We start from the raw sequence: 26,369 nt of genomic DNA on the forward strand, positions 1-26,369 counted from the left end.
AGGCATTACACACATAATCAATTTGGAAGTCCTGTGCACAATCCCACTCGACCATATGTAAGCAGACACTCAAAACTAAACACTCAACTCCAAGACATACACACTAAACCAGACACTGTTCTACGAGTGCTTCACACACACACACACACACACACGCACGCACACAATTAAACAGACATCATTCTCCAAGCATTTACTTCCTGAACCAAAACACATACATTCATTCAAAGCACACATTTGCTTGCATCAGGAAGACAGCAGTGATTATCCCCCCCCCCCCCCACCTCCAACACACACCCCACACACACTCCCCTTCCTCATACACATGCTCACTTTCTAACACTCATCTTCCTGGAAAATGTTTCAGTCTTTCAACATGTTCAGAAAATATATCACGCAAGCACCATTTTGAGAAAATTTCTTCTAGGTCTCCTGCTGTATTCTTCTCAACCACCCCAAAGCTGTCAAATCTGAAACAACAATATTGTTAAGAGAGAAAATTTATTATAAAAAACAAACTCAAAAACCCTATGAAATGTGAGCATGATTCTGAAACAATGGGGTTTACTACCATGTACAAATAAGATTTTGTGTCTACAAGTGTGTTTTCCCCCACCATGTAAGGCAGCCATGCTCCATTTTCAGGGGCGTGTATGCTGTGTAAGTTCATGTTTCCTTGACCTATCCAACACTGATGTGGACTGAAGAATCTTTCATGCACACATCTGATCCTCTGCCTGTGTTAGTGTGTATCCACTTTAAGGGGGGTTAAGACACTAACAGGTCAGCACCCATGACCATCAGTCCCAACAGTTTCAATTTCTCAAGGAGGTGTCGCAAAACTCCGACAAATCCATATACGCTACACATCTGCTAGGCAGATGCTGGACCCGCAGCAGAACCAAACGCGTTTGTCAGGCCTTCAGTACATGCATATATATATATATATATATATATATATATATCTGTGTACCAATCAGAGTGGATTTCTTCTGCAGAATTTTGGCAGAGGACAACACTTTTGTTGCCATGGGTTCTTTTTTTCAGTTACTAAGTGTGTGCTCAATACAGGACCTTAGTTTCTAGTCTGATCTGAATGAGCGTTAGTGGGAATCGAACCCAGACCCTCACGGACATACAACTGGCAAATGAGCGTCTTAACCATTTTTCCTCCTTCCTCCCATCAGTCCAACACTCTTCCCAAAAGTTTTGGTGCCTATCTAACAATTATGTTAATAATGAATGGAGATATATTTCATCCTCTGTGATGAATGTGAATGAGTGTAACTCCTTGGTCTTTAGCCACAGGGTGCATTCCAGTTCTCAAGCTTGAAGACGGTTTAAAACACCGTTCCAGTAGCCAGCAATAAACAACATGGACATACCGGTTCCTAAAATGATCTGTAAACTAAGATGTCATGAACTTTTCTCTGTGTGTGTGTGTGTGTGTGTGTGTGTGTGTAAGAATATATAGAAGAAAAGTATCGACTTTGAAACACAATGCTATGAACCACGCCAAATAAAAAAATAATACAGTAATAGAGCCAAGAAAACATTCTGGACAACATTTTGTAACACCGAAGTCTCAGACTATAAAGATATTAAAAAAGTGTGGAATCAATTAAATATCATGAAGAATGGGTTAAAACTCCCAGAATATCCTGTCACTTTAGGAAATAACAAATTCCCTTCGACATCAGAAAAAACTGAAGCATTTGTCAATTTGTTTTCTAAAGTAAGCAGACTAGATGGACTACCACAGGCAAAGAAAGCACTCAGAGAAAAAGAAGAAAAATCTTAAATCTATAACGATCCTACTCCTGATAATCAACATTACGTTAATGCTCCTCTAACACACCAAGAAATGAAAGATGCAGTCTATTCCATTTCAAATAAGAAAACATCGGTAGGGACTGACATTTCAACAGCATTGCCTTCCTTTAAAATTTACGATAACACCCTGGAATATAAAAAAGTAGTTAAATTCCTTGGAGTGCACCTTACATCAAAACTAACTTTGAGTCATCATATCGATTACATTTTAACAAAGGCCAGGAAAACATTAAACTTCTTGAAAATAGTATGCAAACAACCATGGAGCCAGGACATATATTCACTCTACTACACCTTTGCATATCACTTGTTTGGTCAAAGCTAAAATATGCACAAGAAGTACTTCAGTGCACAGAAATATTTACTAAAAAAAATTCAAAGCATAGTCTGCAGAGCATATAAACTGGCACTTGGCTTACCAGTCCATGCTTCCAGTAAGAAAACGTACAGTCCAGCGGGAGTATTACCATTAGAGGATCAAAGGGAACTTGCGTGTAGTAAATTTGTCTTGAGAAGTTTAACTGATGAAAATGATTTGGAATCCGAAATAACACTCAAATCCAACTGCAATTTTCCATAGAGAGCTAGATCTATATCCTCTCAAACCATGCTGGGAACATACACGTCAAATATTTTAACAAATTCCTGCGTGAATAAAACCCCACATTTTACTAAGAGGTCTGTGGTATCACCTACACCTGTATGGGAAGTCCAAAGAGCGCAGTTTGATATTGATCATACTGATCTGACCAAAGATGACAACATAAATTTACTTACACTGCATGTAAGAATTCATTTGGAAGAGAAATACCTTAACCCTTTCACCGCCAAGCTCGCATTCATGCACAGGCATGGTCGAGGACCCATGTCACTGAAAGGTGACCAGATCATTGGTCTGTTATCCATGAACCTACTGCTCTTAATGTTCGGTGGTAGGATAGGCCATATTTTCTATACATTGCAGGGGGGAATCCCCAGCTATTCTTAGCCATTGTCTTTTCTGTGTTTATACCACAAGGGAATTCTGTACTCTAAATTGACTGGCAGTGAAAGGGTTAATCACTGAAAGATATTTACTGACGGCTCTGTTGTAAATAATAGAGCTGGTGCAGCTTTCGATATTCCAGACCTTAACTTTCAAAACTCATTTCATCTTTGAGAGAATAAGTCCATCTTCACAGCTGAACTAATGGCGTTAAATTTCATAATATCCTTTCCAAAAACTACATTTCAGTTTCTATTTTGTGTTGATTCTAAATCAGTTCTTCACGCTTTTGAACTTTTAAAAGAAATGGTTAGGTATGAACTCATTACTGAAATGAACCATTTGATTCATGAACTCTTTCTTAGAGGCTCTTACATAACCTTTTGGTGGATTCCTTCTCATTGCGGTTTTTACTGTGATGAAAAAGTTGACATTTTGGCTAAAAAAAGGAGCTAGAAGTTCCATGAAGGAGTTAGATTTAAATATTTCGCTTTCACTACAGGAATGTTACACCATGGTAGAAAAAGTCCAATGGTCAAAATTTCAGCTTAAAGAAAAAAACACTGGTAAGTCGGAGTTACATAAAAATATATAGAAGATACATGGTTTCATGGGAAAACATTACCAAAATGATTTTCAAAAGAGGCAAATCACTTCTCTAATCTGCAGATGGAAAATGAATTGTTTTAAGACCAAGTATGTCAGTAATGTTTCTTGCATCTGTGGTGCTCACATAACAGCTGATCATATACCAACTTGCCATATGTTTAAGTCTCACATCCCTGAACTGAAATCATCTTTAGTGTTGACAATCTTCAGCAGTCCACTGCTAATGTATGACTTTTTCAAATCCTTGTTAAATAGTCCAGTTGGTTCGCTGTTACAGTTGCTAGTTTTTCATTAGAAAGATGTTATATTGTTATGTTTTTCTTTCTTTCCTTTTTTTTTTAACAAAACTTAAATCAATCATTTTCTATATGTAACACACACACACACACACACACACCACGCACACACGCACACATGCACGCACACACACTTTCACTTGCTTGCATGCGTACACAGTAATTTCTTTTCCCCCCTCAATTTTTTTCCTAGCTTCACCTAATATCACTTACAGTGAAAAGATGTGAAACTAAAGAACGAAGGGAAACACAATTATCATTCACCATATATCATGAGCAGAATGTCCACACACTCAAAGACGCTGTGAGAGTGGGGGGAAGGGGTGGAATCGAAAACCCTCTTTCAATAATGACATTACGCTGAACAGTCAAAAAAATGACTGTCAACACAAGAGAGAGAAAATTCTACACTTGCTTTAATCCACCAGTTATTCACAAAATATTGATCATTATATCTGCGTGACAACATAAAACTGAGGCGTAAACAAATTACACCGCTGTTGCTATGGGTTCTTTTTCAGTGCTTCAAGAGCATGCTGTACACAGGACCTCGGTTTATCATCTTATAAAATGACTAGACGCTCAGTCTAATTCTGATTTTCCAATCAAACCTGGAAGAAGGGTGGAGACTAGGATTCGAAGCCAGACCCATACTCTCACAGACACTGTAACATAAGCAGATAAGCGTCTCAATTATTCGACCACCTTCCCCCTTTAAACCCTGCCCATGTGGGGACTGATGCCAAAGCCCTCACCTGTGATGATGTCCCTCCAATGGAATATCACACAGCACTGACAACATCCGCTCCTTGCAGGCATGGCCCCTGGCGTCCACATCCACATTGCTAGTCCTCTGCCGCACAATGTACTCCTGTCAGGAAACAATAAATATATATCACAGACATTCACTTAGGCCCAACCGAACAACAATTTCCGTGCATGCTTTCTATGCATGTTTGAAACACACACACACACACACACACACACACACACACAAGTACACACACATGACATAATACACCAACCAAATGTGTATATTTTGGACAACATCATAATTAACCACACAAAACACATCACATAGTATGCAACACAAATGCAAACTGTGCACACACATACACAATATGCACATGCTTGTAGATTATCTATACATTATTATTACTATTATTATGAGCATTTAAGCCTGATCTTGAAAATAAGCCCTAGGCATTTACAAACAGAACACATACATCAACATGTTCACACAGTATTTACTTATACATGTGAATTTCAGAAAATTTGGAGCTGGGACCTGAACCAGAAAGAGAAATGCAAAAGAAAAATAGGACTGTTGACAGTGACACAAGCTCAACTCTTTCAGCCCTGCGTCTGAGCATTGGTCTGGCATCAGTCATCATGTGACTTTGTCTCATGAAATCAGTTTTCATCTTCCTACATATCCAAAAACTGTACAGAAAAGGAACTAATTTCTAAAAGTTCTGCAGATTTCGGGACATGTCCACACATAATTTGGAAGGCAAACAGCATATTTCCTGTGTTTTTTCTGGACATGTCCACACATAATTTGGAAGGCAAACTGCATATTTTCTGTGGGTTTTTCCTGCATCAATGTGGCCTGGAAGCATGCCGAGGCTGAAACTCCCCAGGGTTGAATGGGTTAAATGAATGGAATGAATCTCCAATCCAAAGTCCCAACATTTATGACAGAATCCCTCCATATAAAATCCTATATACAATACCTAATATGAAATAAAACAAATATATAAAGTAAAGGTCACACACACACCCCCCAATGGAATGTGCAACATACACACACACACACACACACACAACGCTCATCAAAGCAACCACACACGTACCGACAGTCTCACATACAACACGCTCTACCTTCACAGCACTGCTGGACCCTTGAAGCACGATGAGAATAAGGCGCTGACAAAACATCAGGCAACCATTTAAACTCAACTCCCCGACCCATTTCTTGATCAGCTTGACATACTGAGTCTTGGCCCGCATGTGGTCTAGGTGTAGAAGCACCAGTCTGCAGTCGGTGCCTTGACTCTGGACCCCCTCTGCCTCTTGTGACTTGGGGCAAGTCTTACTCTCTCTCACTGCTGCTTCTTGTCTATGTTCAACCAGCTTGTGCACATAATCTCCAGCTAAGTTGATAAGGTCCAGCAAGATCGGATTGCCGAGGTTCTCAGTGGCGTAAGCGCACAGGTTTTTTCGGAGGTGGGTGATCTCCTCTCTGGACAAGCTGTCACTGCGGACAGAGATGTCCGGCTGTGTGGAGGGGTAGCTGGACGGAAGGGAGAGGCACAGCTGGGCGGTCACACCATGGGGAGGCTCATCCCTGGCAAGGTCCGGTTCGAGTCTCACCTTCACTTCTTTGCCGCCCTCACCACCTTGTCAATGCATATTATGTGATTACCTATTAGTCTGTTGTAAGGATACTGCATATGTGGCTCATATTAGATTATTAAAATCATATAATTCTGTGCTGTGGCAAAAGCAAGGACAACTGCAAACTGATATATAGTTGAAAAAATCAATAAATTATATAATCATTCAATAATGTAAGCAAAATGAGACTGCTGCTTTGTTTAAATTACACAAATATTACATGCCAGTATTTTCTAACTGCATATCATTATATGGCATATTTGTTCAGCCTGTTAAAGACTAAAAGAGCACAGGATTGAAACGTGTGGCTGCGATCATCTTGATACTGTCCAGTTAACTGGTCAGTCCTGATGCCATCTTTCTTTTTCTTCTTCCCTTCATAAGGTTCAATCCTTTCTTTCTTCTTTTTTTTTTTTTACAGATCTCCCTTAAAATTCTGCAAACAATCCTTTCCCTCTCCACACACACACACACACACACACACACACACACACATTCTTTTGTGCCCCATCTGCATCTGTGACATTACTCTCATGCCACTGATTCTGAGATACTATACACAGCCACACGCAGGTTCATCTGTTACAGTTCCAGCATCAGTAGTCCACAGGGAACAGTCAATTTTAGGTTACCAGTAGGTCACACACCAGAGCAGACCCTTCACTGACATTAAGTCAGATTGGTCAAGTTCAGTTGTGCCCGTTCAGATTTAACAAACTTAGGACACCAGCTACTATGTCCCCAACTGATGACATTAATTGATTTGTCATGGAGCTTGAGTGAGCACACATCTCCCCCTCCCCACAAGAGTGAAGACGGCCACCATGTCCCTCCAAGTCCAACGAGTCCCCCATGAATCTGCCAACACTGAAGACTCAAAGCACAGTTCACTCTGCAGTAGGCAGTTTATGTCGAACTCCATTACATTTACAGAGTCATGAATGCAAGACCTGCTGACACAATGAAAGTTCTTTAAAACTTGGATGATCCTCTCTACCGCTTTTGTCTTCAATCATGTTATCCAGAAGGTGAAGCATTACTAAGATACAATATAATGTACAATTACAACATTTACACCTTTTCTGTGATAAATCTCCAAAAGTGCATATGTACACTCGGATGCATTGTTATGATTATACTTTACGTGATTTTTGTTGTTGTTGGTGTTGTTGTTGTTGTTTTTAACAGGCTGCTACTAAAAGTGTTACTGATCACTTGAGATACACCGAGGCTCACTGCGACATGTTTACATGTACCTCTAACTTAGAGAAAATAGTGCAGTTCGATAAATGCAAAGAACAGAAAGAAAGAACAAGATTGGGCAGACTAGAAACATCGCAATATCATACCATAATCGGTGACACATATTTCTCCAGGCTGGCAGAAAATTGCTTGTATCACTTCAAGCTCCTCGTCGTCTGCCATTGTGTAATGCAAGGTGTAGCACTCTCAAGAACTCCCATTTGCAAAGTGAACCAACTTACCTCCCTTGAATACTGTGGTTCACGTACAAAAATAGATTTGTATAGATATTATATCTAAAGGTATATCGATATCTATTTATAAGTCCGTGGTCTGGCTTCTTCACTGTCGTCACTTGGGGAAGGAGGAGAAATCAATATCCCCCAAAATCACCCTATTCCACGGATATCTTTTTTTTTTCATTGTGGTGTTTTACATGAAAGTGATCACTTGGGACTTGGACCATCCTCTTAACTTTCCTTGAGCAAAACAGTACACACACACACACACACACACACACACACAAGAGCACGATAAATTCCTTTATCTATTTCAGTTTCGTTTGTTTGATTCTTTTAATTCTTTGAATATTACTTTCTTTGTTGAATCAATCTTTAAGTTTTAATAAACAACAAAAAACAAATAATAACAAACAAAAAACATTTACCCAACCCATCTCTCTGTCCCTGTCTGTTGAGTTAATTCATCCTTCTCTCAATCCTTCTGAAGCTGAAGAATGTTTTGTTGTTTTTTGTTGTTGTTGTTTTAAAAAGGCAGTGTGGTTGTCAAAGCTGGAGAATGTTTTTTTTTTTTTTTTTTTTTTTTTAAAGGCTGTGTCACAGAAGCAGCAGTATAAGTTGTAGCAATTCATGATGAGCGTTTGCATGTGGGTGTTATGGTGACTGTAAAAGTTGTCATACTCTAGTTGTACAGTTCAGTTTTGTTCAGTTACCCAAGGAGGCGTCACTGTGTTTGGACAAATCCATATACGCTACACTACTTGTGCCAAGCAGATGCCTGACCAGCAGCATAACCCAGTTGTACAGGCGTGTACAAGTCACAGTTAGGATATGTTGCTCTGCATGATGACCTGTGCAGGTATGTTCCACTGAAGTGCTCCTTGGACCAATCAAGTATCTTGCACCTTGGTTTGCTGTTATGAGCTGAGTGTGTTAAACTGGACTGCAGTGAAGAGCCGGACTTGGGTGAGAGAGATGAGAGAGAGTGTGTGTGAAAAAGGAACAGTGTGTCATGACCAGTTGCATCTTTCTGCAGCACACTGTATCACACCATTTAGTCATATATGGAAGGCAGACTGAAAAGAACTGACGAGTGCTGAGTGGTTAGTGCCCTGGACTTTCAATCCGAGGGTCCTGGGTTTGAGTCCGTTATTGATGCCTGGTGGGCAAGGGGTGGATATATTCTGATCTCCAAGATCAGCATATATGCGGACTGCTAATGCTTTAATCCCCTAGGCATATTTACACATGCATAAGATCAAATACCACTGAAGATCCAGTTGAAATGTTCACCTTCAGGTGGTTATGAAAACAAGAAAACACCAAGCATGTGCATTGCTGAAAATGGAATATAGCTACTTAGCTGGCTTGGTAAAATTGTCTTAGTATAAAAAGATTTTTTTTTTTAAAGCCCACATGCTGAAAAGAATGAAAGTTGGAGTTGCAGCCCAATTTACAGAACGATGGAAAAGTACAGATCTTTAAAGTACAAAAAGCTCACCACCATTGACTGGACTGTGGGAATTGCTGCTCTACATGCAAAATAGACAGAAAGAACTGTGAGAAGCAAATTGTAGAGGTGTGTGTGTGTGTGTGTGTGTGTGTGTAGGGTGTGTGAGAGTCTGAGTGCGAGTATTCATACATTCCTGTGACTGTGCACATGTGGTTGGGTATTATGATTACATGGATGATATTTGGGTTTACTATGTGTTTGAGAAGACTATGTTCTAAGCATGGGATAGTTTTACCAAAAAAGAATTTGTGATTTTTATTTTTATGTAAATTTTTGTTTTGTTTTTGTTGTTATATCTACTCATGTGATGTGCCTTGAGCATCACTGTATTTTGAAGTACAACAGAAACTATTATCATCATCATCTCTGAATGTCAACAGCTATCTCAAAATGTTCTTTAATGAAAGCCCAACCTGCACTGCTCTCTGAAGCTGACAATGGCATACACAGTTCTGCTGACAACCTTTTTCCATGGCCACACTAACATCCCTGTTGCACTCTAGATGATCACCTCAAAAGTGTTACGATTTGCTGGAAGAAATAATTTCAAATCAAAATCTGAAATAAGGCTGAAGCAGTTTGTTTTCTGAATCCCTGATAAATTTACAACTGCTCGTGGGTCATTCTATTCAAAGGCAAGTGAGATTCTCTGTGTTATTGCACAACAGTCACAACTATAGCACAAATGGTGAGGACAAAGGGGTAGGGGGGAACAATGTGGATGGAATCAAATCATGTTGCTTATTGTACATTTCCGGGCTGAAAAGGTGTTCAAACTGGTCACTGAGAAACCAAACAATCTTCAAATATCACTGTAAATAAAGTTGTTCATTTTTTCAATTTATGTGGATATTTCACAACTGAAATTAACAATGGCAAAGAACATTATCGAAGGACATGCGTTTATACACATCCATATATGGATAAAACAAATATATATAGTGATTGAGGCATAATCCATAACAAGTTTACTATCTTCATATTCACGCTGATAGGGAGGGAATTAGTGAGTTGTTGCATGCAATTATAAAAAAAACAACAAAAAAACCACTATTACTGAGCAAGCTTCACTGAATTTTTGATACTTTTGTGTGTTTACTGCATATTACATACACACAATCATACATCGCATACAAAATCATATACATAAATTCAGCATTGCACAGTGATTTATTTGGTATCCATTGAATAAACATACAAAAAGAATATATATGTATGTATATAAAAGATATACAGAGGAAGACAACACTCACAAAAAAAAAAGAAAAAAAAAAGAAGAAGAAATAAATATCAAAACCTTGCACAACTGTCAAACTTCCCAAATCTTAATATGCTTCTGGTATAAAAACAAAAAATATTCCTCAGCGCTAGATTTTAAAAATTTGTTTCAGAGACAAAAAAGTCTATAATTAGAAGTGCAGAGGAGGGGTGATTGGAGTGGGGATATTAGAAAAAAAAAGAAAAAGAAAAAAAAAAGGATGAATGCACGGGTCCAATATTGCAAAGTCTGAATGCACATCAGTTCAGCTATTTATTAAGTAGGTTTACAAAAAAAAATACTGAATAAACAACAATAATAATCAATTAATCAAAATACCAGTGCAATAAATGGATTACCACGTGGTCAAGGATACTAGTAACACATCAAGCTCAGATCCTTCAAAGTGGAACTGAAGACAGCAACGACCCTGGTCTATACCTGCCTACCATACTTGTTGGCCAACTTTGTGATGCAACAGAATTTCAAATGCAGCTCATCTGCTGGTCTCAGTCAGTCGAATGTATATTGATTTACTATTAAAAAAAAAAAAAAATCATGAATAAATGATCCCAATGAAATATGACTTGACACTAACATACAATCTTGTAAACAAAGAACCCTAAGTAATTCGAAATGAATCTACTGTAACAAATATAACATCCACAAAATTACCCAAATGTCATTAATGGAGAACATAATTCCAACTGTGTATCACACACTCACGCATGATTGCTTTCACAGGTATCTAAATTTGAAGCTTACACTATTTTTTTTTATATTCATGAGCACGTTTCAGTTTTCTGACTCTCAAGTAATAATGCCATGTGGTACTGATACAATTTCTTCATCCCAGGTGGTGATGACACAAGGCAGCAGAGCTGAAGACCCATAAGGGGGAAAGAAGGAAACAGAAGATGGTGCAGCTGTTGACCGTAACAAGAAATCCAGACAATTCCATCTCCTCCGTGACAATGCCATCACCCATGCCTGACCGGCAGGCACTAGAGAATATTGCAGCCTCCCTTTTCCTTGAAGGGGTTGTCACTGGGCTTGGTGAAGCCATGGATCAGGTAATCCTCCTCAGCGTGGGCTTCGCAGTACTTGACCAGATCGTCGATGGACTGGGACACACGCAGGCGTGTGATCTGCGCCTCGCAGCGCAGCTGTTCGATCAGGCGTCGCTGCTGCTGCAGCCCTTCCTGGAACTTGTTCATGGCGGCCGCTGGGGCTTACCTGCATGCACAGTCAGGGAAACCTTTCGTCAGAAAAGTTGCATGAAAAACACCACAAATACACACACAGAACAGATGAACATGCACACACATACACACACACCATAGACACAACACAGACACACACCACCACCACATACACACACCACCACCACATACACACGCAACAGACACATACTGCAAACATACACACACATTCACCACAGACACACAACACACACATATGTGTACTCTTTCTCATACATAAGAAAGTCTGAAAGAAACAAGGAAAAGAGACAGAATGAGAAAGAATGAAAGGTAATGACATTATAACACTGTCACCTTTCCACTTCACAAAAACACTTTCAAATATATAGTTAAAAACACACAGACACACATACTATCCATAATACAGCACTGGTCCACTTTCAAATGTATAGTTTAACTTTAAAACACACAGACACACATAATATCCATAACTTAACACAGGTCAACTACACAACTTTCTGCACACATTAAGTACAAACATTCACACACACAAAGTAGTTTTTCAGCTGTTCCATACAACCCTCTCTCTCCCATTGTCACTGCTTCTCTGCTTTCTGTTATGACCGTCAGAAGATTATCATTGTATTTTTTTCCTCCAACCGAACATACAGATTTTGTTTATTTGCTTGCTTAAAAAAAGAACAAAAAAAGAACCTGTGTGTGATACGCAGAACATGTCTTAATTACATAAACATACACAGACCTGCATACAGTATATAAAAATACCTGCCCATGTACTCTCAAATACATTGAGCATGGTGGCTGTGAATGGTTGTGCACATATGCATGCATCATGCATTTATGTGCGTACACATGAGCAAGCATGTCACAGTTCTCTTTCTTGTGTTTGTGCACATGAGTAGACATGTTCTATGGGCGTGTGCGTAGTGTACATACTGATTTGCTACTGTGTAACTACGTGTCATTCTGGTGAGTCATGCAGTGAAGTCTTCAGATCCCGGTTCCCTCTCTGAAGCAGAACACAAGCACCCAAGATGTACGTGTCCAGGATACAAACCTTGAACAAGGAAGTACACGTTTAGGATGCAAAACACAGACTGCACCAGAACAAGTTGACAATGACAACTGTCACAACAGCGACAGCTCCTTGTGGACTGTCAGCACTGGAAATGTAGCAGACAGGCCAGGGTGCAACTCTGTGGGTTAAGGTTCAGCAGCATGAAAAATGAACAACTGTCAGGTTCAGTCCTGTGCTGTTTCCATTAAAACAAAGCGACTCTTCCTCCTCAAATGATTCATGGGGAGGATGAGGAAGTGCACATTTAAAACCTCCCTTACAGATTTCTCTTTACGAATGGAGACATTTATCAAAGAAAATTCTAACGTAAAATGGAAGGCTTTCTATGAACCGCTGAAGATTTATTCATCCTTCACTTTCACTCCAGACCTCTGCAGCACGATAAAATCAATGAACTGTGTTTATCCACACTTCTGTTTTATGAACTCAGCACATACAGTTGGAGGTTTGGTTAATGACGAATGCAGCAGCTAAGTGGTTAGAGTGTTAGGCTTTCATTCTGCGAGTCCTGGCTTCAATTCCGGCATCACGACTTGGAAGGTTGAGGGTGGAGTATTTCCCATTTTCCCAGGTCAACATATGTGCAGATCTGCTTGTGTCTTCATCTCTATATTAGTATATACATTCCATTTGTAAATTTATACAAAGTGAACATGAGAGTCGAAGGTCACAAATGTAGAAGAAGAAATGCAACTGAGATTAATTGAAGGTCAAAAAGCATTTTTTGGGTTTGTTTTTAGTGAAGGAGTTGTTTTGCTTTTTGTTGTTGGAGGGGGGTGGGGGTAGGGGGTATGGGGGTGTTAGGGGAGTGATTATGAGTGGATGGCTGTTTTTCCTGCTTTTGCTTTCATTTGTTTTGGATTTTTCAAATAATAAAATCCATCAGTTAGAGTTAACAGCTTACTTTACAGTGTTACTTTACAGTGAAAACTTCCAGCTTACTTTACAGTGAAAACTTCCAATACATTGCAGTTTTTGTGTCAGCAATTACACACCATTGCCATCTTCACTGCTGCAGACTGACATGCTAGAGACACTCAGAAAATGTTGATTTGAGCTCATGCCATGAAGTGTAAAATTAGTGATCATATCTAGGATGGTGCCATTTTATGCCTCATGTCTTTTCCGCTCCTTTCTGGTTCCTCTTTTACTGTGGAGGTGTGGTGTTCTCGGGGCTTTTTTCCCCCCTCTTATTATATCATTTATTTATCCATCTATTCATTTATTCTTTTGTTCCTATAATTTTCTTGTTCATCATCTATTGAAATGATCTCTCACTACCTCGTGTGTGTGTGTGTGTGTGTGTGCAAGTGCATGTGTGTACATGCACCAAGCATGTGTGAGTGCATGTGTGGTGTCTTCAAATGTTCCTTGGTTTTCAGGTGTCCTGTGTTCTTGCTATCATGCCAGAGTAGTTCTGTTCTCCATCAAGTCACAGTATTACTGATGATAGTTCTCACATATGTCGGCACTTTGAAAACAGTTACAACACACCAACCACTAAGCCAGCATTATTGTGGATCCCAAAGGAGATAAACTGCAATGCCAGTGACTACATTGGTGATCAGTCAGAATCACTCAGCACCAGAAAAAAAGAACAAGTGATCATCCAGAAGACCTGAAAGACATGGACAGCGAGTCTTACAGATCCAACTTGCACAACAACCTATCCCCACCTGTTATAAACCTGAACATGAGCAAAACAGGTATAGCATTACTTGTGAAATAATCAATAGAAAACAAACTTTAATTTTCCGACACTGCTGGAAGAGGATTCCTCAGCTTGCCATCACTCCACACAACACTGCAGCATAAGCCAGTCTCAGACCTTCCTTTATATGATGGATAGAATCAACGACAGACCAGTGCTGCCAGGCTTGTGCATGACCACTTCCCTGATCAGATTTTGAGTGGTACTCTCGACACTCACAGAGACCAATCTCATCGAGTGATACATCATCTATTTAATTAACCTTTCAGACTGATTGGGCCAAGATGAGCCCATGCTGCACGAATGTACTTGGATCTCCTGAAGGAAAGCAGTCTGGTTCATGTCAGCTCCAACAAGATTTCAGGAAGAAAAGCTGCCTACAAGTAATTAGTTGATGCATTGTGTCTGGGAACCATATAGCAAGCCTTGCGCCCGTTTGTGGCTTTGTACTGTTTAACACAAACATGTCTGTGTGTGGAGAGGGTGGGTGTGAGCTGGACAGGTACAGGGACAGGTAGTGTGGGATGGGGAAAGGGAGAGAAAGAGAGGGGAGAGAGTGAGAGAAAGGCAGAGCGAGAGAGAGAGTGTGTTGTGTGAGTGATGTGTCCATTGACCACAGACAGAATCAAGATACACAACACTAATTCCAACACTTATAACATCATATCTATACTTATTGTCTTTCTTGTAAATTTGTGTGCCTAAGTTTATGCACAAACATTTTCACAAATGTACATGAATGTGCATGTGAGAGTGTAGAATAAAAAACTTTGCATATGTGTTACAGTATAAATATACACTGAATATGCATGCATGTAAATGATCATGTGTTCCTCTGTTCTTACCTTTCTCTATGATAAATAACTTCTTCATGATGTAACATGTTCCATAAAAACTGAGTTGTCAATACTTTTAATGTAACAAGCAGTCAATACTGTTATAAGATTTGAAGGGAGTTGGAGTGGGTGGGGGGAGTCAAAATGTAACAAAACAAAAAAAAAAACCCACCCCAGTATCGGATAAAATTCAACAACATATTCAACAAGAAGAAAAAAAGAAAAAGAAAAAAGAAAAGAAAAGAAAAAAAAAGTCAAATATCAACACTCTCACTCTCTCACACACATACATATACACCCCCTCACCAACTCTCTCAAGTTCTCTCTCTCCCCCTCTCTCTTTCACAGAGAAAGAGAGAGAGAGAGAGAGAGAGAGAGAGAGAGAGAGAGAGAGAAAGCAAGAAGAGCTAGAATGTGTTTAGACAAAGCCAACAGGCCAGAAAAAAACATACGCAAAGAGAAAATGGACAACAATAAACAAGTTAAGAAGATGAAACCAAAAGTTTATTAGTATAACACAGCAAGCCAATGACATTCTCAAATAAAACTGCATGCATACGAAACAGGTGAACAGAAAACCAAAGAAGTTTAAAACAACTTAAAACGATACATTAAATGAAGTAACAAAAAAAAAACCCAACAAAAAAACCAACAAAAATAAAGAACACAAGCGACAACATGCACATTACATCAAATAAGGCACTGCCATTTAAGATCAGCAAGCGAATCCACTCAAAAGCTTACAAATATTTATGTATTTAAAAACAACAACATAATTCTAAATGATTTCATGAATTTGAAAAAAAATCTCGCTTCATTTTTATTATGTCTGATCCCCCCACCCCCCTTCCACTGACAACAAGTATATGATCTATCATCATGTTCATGGCTGATTTGTGACAGGAATGTTTTGTGACCTCATACTTATAGGGCCTGTGTCGTGTCTGAAGGTGTATAACGTATGCTGCCTTTCAACACAATACCTGCCCGTCACAATCACAGCATTTTGCTCTATTTCAAAGGTTTATCCATCTTTTGTCTGTTGGCCTTTGCAGATTTTTCTTTTTCGGAGAAATTATTCTCATCCACAGATGTCACAAAAAGACCTGACACAATCTGTCAGCAAGCCAACAATTAAATAATTAACTTAACAATGTAACTGACTGATTCATCAAATGTTTTACCACTCACATAAAATAATCAATTATACTGAAGAAAACAATTTTCTTGTCATTATGAAAGCCTCAATCAATCAGAATTTGTCTAACTAACAATCTAATAATTATCACAGAGGAATCAGGTTTAACAGGTTAAAATTTCTTTCCTGATCACAGAAATTCAAAACAACCATCATCAGATATCGCTACAAACAGAATCTAAAAATGTACTAGATTTAGAGAATCAAATATCTCAATATCATTGAAACAAAAGGAGAAAAGAAAAGAAAAAAAAAGGAAGATGAAAAAAAGTCTGAACTGATTGCACGGAAAGAAACCAACCCTCTCAGAATAAATACCTTTTTTCCCCTCTCTTTTCTTTCGGCATTAGCATACAAACTATAAATACTTCCACCCTACTCATTATTTTTCTCCCTTGCACCATTCAGTGCTGTAGTGGCAGGGAACTTCAAACTGAGTTGTGTTTCTTCAAATGCGAATCAAACTTTTTGAAAAGAAAAATGATTAAAATGCATGGGTATGCCAAATAAAATAATCTGGTTGCCAAAACCAAATATAACAGTAACACTCAAATGGCACATAGGGTTTAACGTTAATATGGGATAAGGAAGGAACTTAACAAAATTACCACAGCCTCAATTGATGCCTTTTTTTTAATGGACATTCATAATAATATTCTACATGAACCACCATGAATAATTATCAGAAACACTTCTTCAGTTAGTTTCAGTTATTTTTTGTATTCATTTATTTTTCACATATTTTAATTCTTGTATTCATTAATTTTTCACATATTTATCACATCTGAGTATCTGGTACTTTGTAGTTAGTAGCTGTGTGATTTAACAAAGACAAACAGGAATACTTTACTCCTGCTTCTAAAAAAGAAAAAAAGAAAAAAAAAAGATAATGATAATAACAAATTAAACAAAAATCCACCAAGGGAAACAAAATGTAGCTGGTTTGTCTCCTCCAATCAACAACATATGGAGAGATTGCCTGATGTTTCTCAAAAAAATTTTCACAAGGAATTTAATGATAATAAACAACAGCAACAATGAAAGGAAAAAATCCTAGAGAATAATAAACAAATGGTCATATAATCTGTGATACACTCTGGCAGAAACTGATTCACCTGCATAATGAAGAGTGGTGTGGTAAGTGGAATGAGGGGAGTGGGGTTCAGCAGGGTTGGGGTGGGGGGTAAGTAGTAAAAATTCAAGCGCAAGCGCACATGTATGCATAAGATCTCATTTACATTTCCAGTTTAACAGCATTTTCAAATTAGTTATCTGGCCAATATTTTGCACAACAAAAAAAATGTCAAACAACAACAACAACAAAGTAAACAAATTTGACCTCGGCTTAAGGTTAAGTCAGTATTTATACCCCATTATACCCTGAAGTGAAAAGCTACATAAAATCCTAGTAATTAAATGAATGTAAAAACTGTCAGTCATTGTTCTTTTAGTTTTCTGGTTCCTACTAATAAAAATATTTGGAACTATTCTCTCCTTGTTGATCTTAAAAATTCACCATCTCTCAAAATAATTCTCAGTCAGATCATACCTTTTCCAAAGGTCATAATTGAAAAACTGGTATCTGTCATCTGCTTGAGAGAGAGAGAGAGAGAGGGGGGGTGTGGGGAGAGAGAGAGAGAAAGAGAGAGAGAGTGCATGTGCGTGTGTGTGTATTCTGTCACACTCCCAGCCCCAAAGTATTCTGCCAGAAAATGTTAAAAAAAGAAAGACTGCTCTGCCATTATCCGGATGTTCCACTTTCACTTTTCTCTTTTGAATCATTAACTAGGGAATACTGGGTTTTTTTGTTTGTTTGTTGTTTTTTTTGTGTGTGTCTGTTTCACTAATAAAAAAGGCTATGAAGCATGGCATAAAATGACTAGGGTATAAAATGACAAAAACAAATATTTCAACAGTATTTCTTAAACTAAAGTCAGGAATCTATTCATGAAAACTGGAAGAAGTAAGAGTTAACTCAAGTAATTATCAGATAAACAAAAAACTTGAAACTGCATGAAGAAGTGATAATGAAAATTACTATTTTCCTGATAGCACCTCATTTTCAATTCACGTACTTGTTTAACTTGTTTACTCACTAGCATGCATACTTCATAAACCCCGGTTACTATGAACTTCAAATCATAATATTTAACCAGAACAACATTTTGGCACAAACCCAAGACTGTGGATGGGTTTTACAATGCTTACTTTAAGTATGGCATGCATTCATCAACAGCTTTGAGAATGCTGGATCATATTCAAAGACTGACGTAGAGTGATGCAGCATCTGTCTGAACCTGATCTATCACCCTGATCCAGATCTAATGTAGACCTGTGCTGAATAGTTAAGAATCCTTCCTCACACATTTAATCCACTGTCACTCTATCCATGTGCGCACACAACTGCACCTTTGCTCCCTTTGAAATTTTCTCCTTTCAAGAGAACAGAGAACATATAAATATATGACCACTATATAATACATTATACTCAAGACTTAATTTGACTTTACCACAATGGAAAAAGTAATATACACTGTCAATATACAACTGAAACCTCCTGAATAGACAGATGAAACAAACTGAGGAATCCAATAATACTCACATATCAAGTGAAGAAGCACTCTAGTCTATGTATATCATATCAAAACAAAATCACAACAGCAACAACATAAAAACCAACCTTACAACATGCTTTACAACAGGTGCTGGGTTAAAAGAGGATGAAAAGTTCTTTTATCAGAAACAAACCTTTCTAGGTTACAGAATACTTGGAATGCTGTGGTCCACCCCATCATTATGCCTCAGAGCAACACACACCCCTAAAAAAATTGTCTTCAGATCTGATTTCTTGAAAAGGGGCAAATTCCAAAACAAAGAAAATACACTATCTCCCTCTCCCTATCTTTCCAAAGCTGATTAATTACATATTCAGCTTCCGAAGTAAACTGACTCGTTATATGCATATCCTGGGAGTTTTGCTCTTGGACAAGAGCTAAAGACCACACATGATGTATACAACCAAGATTTTGCCACATTTCCACTATTTTCATCTAGAGGATCTGACATGACTTTTTGGGCTTGAATGGGTTTTCCTTCTCAGGGTGAATAAGGTGGTCCCCAGCCATGTTTGAGTTACAGTAGTTGACCATCTCCCGAATCGTCACCGAGAGTTTGAGGTGGGGCTGGTGGGCATGTGTCCGCAACCGCTCCACCTCGGCGCTCAGTTTTCGAATGTTGTCAGAATCTCGTGAGTAAGCAGGCATGCTGATTGTTAGGAAGGAAAGGTAGGCCTGTAGGAAACAGCAAAAGGAACACGGTACAACAAAACAAAACAACACCGCCAACTGAAAATAACACTCGCAAACTGTACAGCAAGTTCCGGCCACAAAGATGAGCAACTGAATTTTCCCTAGGAATAGAATGAAAATGATTCATCAGATAGCTACAGTAGACCCAGGCCCCACACACTGCTCAGCCACTAGTGCATGCATTTTCCCACCAATGTCAAGCAATGCTTGTGCATCTACTCCTGATTAAACAGGTTATTCAACCCCTCAGTTTGCTGGCTCAGTGCACAGTTTCAGTTTCTCAAGGAGGTATCACTGCAGTCAGACAAATCCATACATGCTACACCACATACACACTCACCAGCAGCATAACCCAACGTACTTAGGTCTTGAGTGCATGCATATCTGTATACCTATCAGAGTGGATTTCTTCCACAGAATTATGCCAGAGGACAACACTTTTGTTGCCATGGGTTTTTTTTCAGTGCACCAAGTGTGTGCTACAAATGGGACCTTGGTTTATCATCTCACCTGAATGACTTGATGTTCAGTTTGATTTTCCAGTCAACCTTGAGGGAAGAGCGAGAGTGGGAATCAAACGCACACCCTCACAGACACTGAACTGGCAGATAAGGGTCTTAACCATTCTGCCACACTCAACCTCTCAACAAAGTGTCAACAACCAGGGGATACAGGTCATGATGGACTTCCATGCAATTTCACTGAAGATTGCGTGCAGTTAATGCATGAGCCTTATTGTTATTCACACATCATATTAGCTGATTCTTTGACTTTGTACAGCTGAAGATCAAGGCATTGTGGGGTTTTCTTGTTTAATTTGCGACCAATTATTGTACCATTTGGTCTGTTTGTTCTTTAATTTCCTATCACATTATCACATGATGATACCTTCTACACCTTCACTTCACCTTCCACAACAGGTATTCAGACAGGCTGACTATAAGCAATGTATAAAATGGAAGCAGAAATGGGAAACAGGTCCAGAGGCAAAAAATAAGTTAAATTAAAATGCAGTTGCTCATGTTTGTAGCAGGCAATTCTCAGCTGCAATGCAAATTACAAAGCATGCCAAAATAAAACAACTTAAATTAAACAAAAGTGTTCATGCACAACAGACACATTTCATCAACAATAACACAAAAACAGATGTAACAGAAATACACCAACAGTGTAACACCAAAATTACGAAATTAGATTCAATCACTGTGAATGTTTACCAATCTACATTAGGAATTCATGACATTTACACCTGTACTCTATGAAGAATGACAGACAGACATCAGAAATAGTACACACCAATTTCAGCAGATCTTAAGTTATGTGGTTTATTCTGACAAGAAAGTTGTGTCTGACCGGAATACAATAACCCCATCAAAAGATTAAAAACAGATGAAACAAAAACAAACAAACAAAAAAAGTCACCTGAATTCATTTATAACCACTGGAAAATGTACCAAAATCTGAAAATGGCTGTGAAACTCAGTCCCATAATCTACAAGTAATAATACACAACTAAGAATTACCACGAATTAGATATATACTGTATCTGTATACTACATTTAAACAAAATGAACAAATGAAACATATAAATGATTATCCTTTCTGAAAAATCAACTGAAAATAACACTCAGCTGAATGCTGCTTGTCCACTGTGTCATCTACAAACCACAAATACTCACCTGATGCCACTGTTTTACACTTAATTCATTACCAGGACAGAACTAGAAGAAGAAAAGATTATAACTATTTATACTATAATAACTGTAAACAATGTGTGCATGCATAAGTCTACATTAATCACATAATCCATGTCAGATCCAGACATCAATAATGGAAACTGGAATAAAAACATGGATGCATGCTATGCCATTTCTTTTCTCTGTTGACTGGATAATAAAAAAAAAAGAAGAAAAAAGTCTGCTTTGTTGTATCTCAAAGTCAAACACAGAAGTTGAAAATGCCACTCAAAATAACAAGCAAAAGTAAAGAACATAAATTAAATTAAATGTACCTAAAAGGAAATTTTTCTCTCTCCATGAAATACCTTTTCAAAGGCAAGCAGTTTACATTAAAATAAAGACAGTTATATTTATCATAGCCCATGAATTCCTTTAGACCTTTCAATGTAAAACCGTATCTGTTTCAGTCTTTGGTTCCAAAAATATTGCCCCAGAATTTCTGCCCATCTTGTGTCCTTGATCATAATTTACATTCCAAACAATTATTCTTAAGTGTTTATGTGTGTGTTACTGACTGTGTGAGTGAATGTGAGAGAGAGGGGGGGGGAGAAGTGAGAAAGAGACAGACAGCGAGAGAGAAAGAGACAGACAGACAGACAAAGAGATAGAGAGAGAAAGAGAGAGAGAGAGTGTGTGTGTGTGTGTGTGTGTTTGTAAGTATTTGTATGCTTGTGTACTGATGAATAATTCCACAAAATATGTGCAAACATCTGCAACTTCAAAAAACACCAACACAACTTCACAAGTCACTGAGTGCTGCACAGATAGAACTCCTATGTATGCTCAAAGCTTGTCATGATGGACCCATTTCAACAGCAACCCAGAGGTGAATACAACCCAAATCCTCAAATCCCATCGAAAGCCACAAGAACAATGCAGACAAGCAGCTTCATAACAAGTTAACGACACAAACTGAAAGATAGACTGAAAAAGACAGAAATTTGTGCAAGAGATTGTTGTGTGCAAAGTTATGACAACAGAAACCAACTTGTACACTGTTACAAATCCATGCAAGAATAAAAAGTAACTGCATGTTTACTAGAGTATGTTAAAATTTACAACACCAGTACAACAGACAGAAAGAAAAACCAACCTTCACAGCTTTTGTGACCACGGTTCAAGAGACTGGCTGATCCTTGTTTATCTGTTGCAGAGACATCAAGGCTATCATTGGTATTTATAAATATTCATATATAAAATGACATCATAACTATCACTGGTATATTATTCATATGATTAAATGTCAGCATGATTGTCACTGGTATGACATTCATACAAAAATGTATATCTTCTAACATTACAGTAACACTAACACTCAACAGTTACACAGTGATCCACTACCATCACCAAAGATGGTCATACAGCAACCTCATTATAATTATATACATATAAATTATATTATCAACTGAATGAAATGCATATTTCCAACAGATTCTAACTCTAACTCTAAGGCAACTGACTACAGACAATATCACAGAGTAGCACGCACAAAAAAGGAAAAGAAAAAAGATGCGCACGGAAAAGACAATACATTTGAAATACTTTTCCATCAATCACTTTCAGAATGCTGCAGACCTCTTCAGTCTTCAAGTTCAATGTGGAGCAGATGTCAAGCTAGTACTGACAATGGAGTACTTAAACAAAGGAAATGGGGTTTACAACTGAAATTACACAACAAAAAATGATGGATTGTTGATTATACTATTATCTTATACATACAGACTGGAAAACTCTCTGGTGTCTCGCATAGGACTGATTGTTTTAAGACAAAAAGTTTAGCAAAAAAACAAACAAACAAACAACAAAAAACAAACAAAAAAACCACAAAAAAAAAATCATGTCTGGGGTAAACAAATCACATGAAACCACTATTTACTTCACTGTCAGAGAATTGTCAGGTTGCTTCCACAGTCATGAAAAAGTTGTTTTTTTCAGAACAAAACATAAAAGAAATAATGTCCAACCATTAATTATTATTCAAAATTGCGGAATCCCTGTTACATTGACCAACAGGAGTGTTTCTATTATACAACCTACATATATATATATATATATATATATATCTGTAGAACTTTGTTCATGTTGTTAACTGCTGTTTCACTTATATAATTTACGGACCTTTGATCCCACTATTCTTGTTTATCCTTTCTCTGTTTACACCTCACACACAGAAACACACACACACACATGGCACTTCTAATATCACTTAAACTAAGTTAAAGTAGATCATTTATCTTACAAAGATCACATCTGTTCTTTTCCATCTGACTAAAGTGTAGGAAAGTTACTTTTTAGCTAGTCAAAGTGCAAATTGCATATTTTTGGTCATAATTTATTATGCTCTTCTTTCTAAAACAAATTCTTTCATTTGACTCAGTGTCAATGTGCAAAGTGCTGGGAAGCAGCCATGGTCAGAAGTTCTTGGCTTGTCTCAATATGGGCAATGCTACTTTACAGTTTACTACATTTGTTAACACTAATAGTTACAAGATCAGTAGCAAATAAGCTGTTAAGCTGTAACTATGACCCAATGAGGTTTATGTGTGAGCCACCACAAGTCCTTATAAAGTTATATTTTACTTTTTAATCAATTTTTATTTCAACCATACCACTCTGTACCTGAATCATTATTCATTCCTTTTAAGTCTTCCCAGCCGACAAGAAACCATCCACAGTCTCTCAGAATGACTAAGAGTGGTGACAGTTTCAAATATATATATATATATTTTTTTTAAATACTGATGTCAACACATAAATTATATTTTTTTAAAGCAATTTTTGAAGTCAATAAACAGTTCAAGGCAGTATCTTCATTTTTCAACAATTCTCTGTGAATGACAAAGCAATTTTTACAGCAAACACTGCAATGCTGTTTCGACTTTTATTGTTGGGGATGCTGAAAAAATAAAATAAAATAAAAAGAATTAAATTTCTTCCTTAACAAAATCTCTTTTTTTTCTTCAGGCGAGTGGTTTGACTTTTACTCACAACACTGCCTTTCATTCAAGCAAATAACCAAATTAATTAGCATGAGATGATGTCACATTTATTCAATCAATGGTTCATTGCTGGCTATCTGGTTCTGGATAAATTTGTAACATACAGGACGCAATGTTTCAAACCATCTTTTCTCATTGTCTTAATAAAAAGCAAAGGACACTTACTGGCAGTACTGCACTGGTTAACACTAGTAAATTTATGTAGAACCAGAATTATCATCACTATCATTACACTACTCAGCCTCGGTATGCCAAGTGACCACTGCTTGTTCTGTTGGGCATGACGAAATCTACGTCTCCAGTCTTGGCTCAGTTTGGAATGAAGAACTTCCGCCATCATGGAATGCACATTTGTGATTACCCACAACTTTTATTTTATCAGAAAATAAGAGAAACTACCGCAATAAAAGTTGTTAGAAAACAAAATCGGCGTTCAGTCGACCTCGCCCAAACCGTTCCATCAAAATCAGTTAATGAAATGCCGACTGGCGACATACTGATTTCATCTGTTGATTATTGCCTTATTTGCCAATGTAATTATTCATGCTCTGGTCGTAAAAAATCAACAACAACATTCATACGTATCTAACTGTCTATTAAGTATCTGATAGTGGCTATATCTCAACTCATGCGTAATACTTGTTATCTTGAGCATACAACCCAGCTCACCAACCTTCTGTGCAAACTCCAGGAACAGGAATAATAATGTGAATCGGAAATGAGCCTCTGTCTGGAAAATAATCTTACCTCCCTTGTTTTTACTCTCTCTTTTTTTTCTGTTTCTTCTTCTTCTTGTGTTGTTGTTGTCGTTGTTACTATGTGAAATAATGGATCTGGTTATGCGGGGTGTCTGTCATGATTGTCGTTATATTGTCATTGTTGTCAAGCTTTTTGTGTGGTTTCGTTTTCTTGATTTGTTACGGAAACGTCCCATTCCCTTTTGGAGTAGGAACAATTGACCAGAAGGGAGCGATCCCTTGATCCCGCTTCCGTTTCGCGAATTCCGTGTGTGATTGTGTGTGCCAGTGTGTGGTAACTTGCTTGTGTTGGCTCACTTGTAGTAAACAAAATGAGCCCATGTTACAACCTGTTGTTTCGAATGTGTGTGTGTGTGTGTGTGTGTGTGTGTGTGTCTGTCTGTCTGTCTGTCTGTCTGTGTTTCTAGTGTGTCCGTGGTAAACTTTACAACATTGTCAGGAAATACTTTATCAGTTGATACCCGACCGATTACCCCGCACTGAACTACAGGTGTTTTTTTTATGTTTGGTATTATGCTTTTACTTTAATGTTCAATCCATGCACGTCCTACCTCTTCTTCATTCTCTCCATCTCTGTCTCCCCCCTTCCTCCCCTTCACTCAGTATCTCTCTCCCTCTGTCTGGCTGTCTGTCTGTCTCTCCCTCTGTCTCCACCACTGACCTATAAACACGATCTCAGTGGTCTCCACCCTTCCTTCTCCCTACCTATCGCTCAGTATCTCTCTCCCTCTGTCTGTCTGTCTCTTTCTCCGAGTCTCTCTCTCTCTCTCTCTCTCTCTCTCTCTCTCTCTCTCTCTCTCTCTCTCTCTCTCTCTCGTGTTTTTCTCGGTCTGTCGGTTCAAATTTGGGAGTATTAGAGTGGTCATGGTTGTGAAAGTGGTATGGTGCATTATATATTTTTGATATAATACATCTATTCAATTTAGTATATGGGTTTATGTGTCTGTCAGTGTGTGTGGGTGTGCTAGTGTATGTGGAGGGAGGGGAGGGTAGAGAGAGAATTACAGTCTAACGTACTACAATTCATAGATTGTCATTAACAGAAATAATATTGTTTATGTGCCCCTTCGATTTAATGTTTCATTCATTTTTCACTGATCTTTATTACGTTTAAAAATGTTGATTCTGTAATATGGTTTTGTTT

At 38.0% G+C, this 26,369-nt stretch overlaps 2 protein-coding genes across 2 annotated transcripts; both read right to left on the reverse strand.

Moving 5' to 3' along the window:
• Positions 1-315: 315 nt before the first annotated feature.
• LOC143295187 (RWD domain-containing protein 3-like) lies at positions 316-7,558 on the reverse strand. Its single transcript, XM_076606759.1, has 4 exons — positions 7,473-7,558; positions 5,608-6,125; positions 4,479-4,594; positions 316-470 (listed from the first exon to the last, which is right to left on the reverse strand). The coding sequence occupies exons 1-4, from the start codon at positions 7,546-7,548 to the stop codon at positions 344-346; spliced, it is 837 nt and encodes a 278-aa protein (XP_076462874.1). The 5' UTR covers positions 7,549-7,558; the 3' UTR covers positions 316-343.
• Positions 7,559-10,268: 2,710 nt separating this feature from the next.
• On the reverse strand, positions 10,269-25,229 carry LOC143294726 (guanine nucleotide-binding protein subunit gamma-1-like). The gene is made up of 3 exons (XM_076606172.1): positions 25,141-25,229; positions 22,562-22,612; positions 10,269-11,611 (listed from the first exon to the last, which is right to left on the reverse strand). Exon 3 carries the CDS (start codon positions 11,590-11,592, stop codon positions 11,380-11,382), a length of 213 nt encoding a protein of 70 aa, XP_076462287.1. The 5' UTR covers positions 11,593-11,611; positions 22,562-22,612; positions 25,141-25,229; the 3' UTR covers positions 10,269-11,379.
• Positions 25,230-26,369: the final 1,140 nt, after the last annotated feature.

This window comes from Babylonia areolata, chromosome 20 (assembly GCF_041734735.1).
Source record: "Babylonia areolata isolate BAREFJ2019XMU chromosome 20, ASM4173473v1, whole genome shotgun sequence".
Taxonomy (NCBI): domain Eukaryota; kingdom Metazoa; phylum Mollusca; class Gastropoda; order Neogastropoda; family Buccinidae; genus Babylonia; species Babylonia areolata.

Coding starts and splice junctions, on each gene's coding strand:
- LOC143294726 (XM_076606172.1), bottom strand. CDS start 11,592: ATGAACAAGTTCCAGGAAGGGCTGCAGCAGCAGCGACGCCTGATCGAA.
- LOC143295187 (XM_076606759.1), bottom strand. CDS start 7,548: ATGGCAGACGACGAGGAGCTTGAAGTGATACAAGCAATTTTCTGCCAG. Junction 6,126..7,472: donor AATATGTGTCACCGATTATG/GTATGATATTGC, acceptor TGCATTGACAAG/GTGGTGAGGGCGGCAAAGAA. Junction 471..4,478: donor TTGGAGGGACATCATCACAG/GTGAGGGCTTTG, acceptor TTGTTGTTTCAG/ATTTGACAGCTTTGGGGTGG.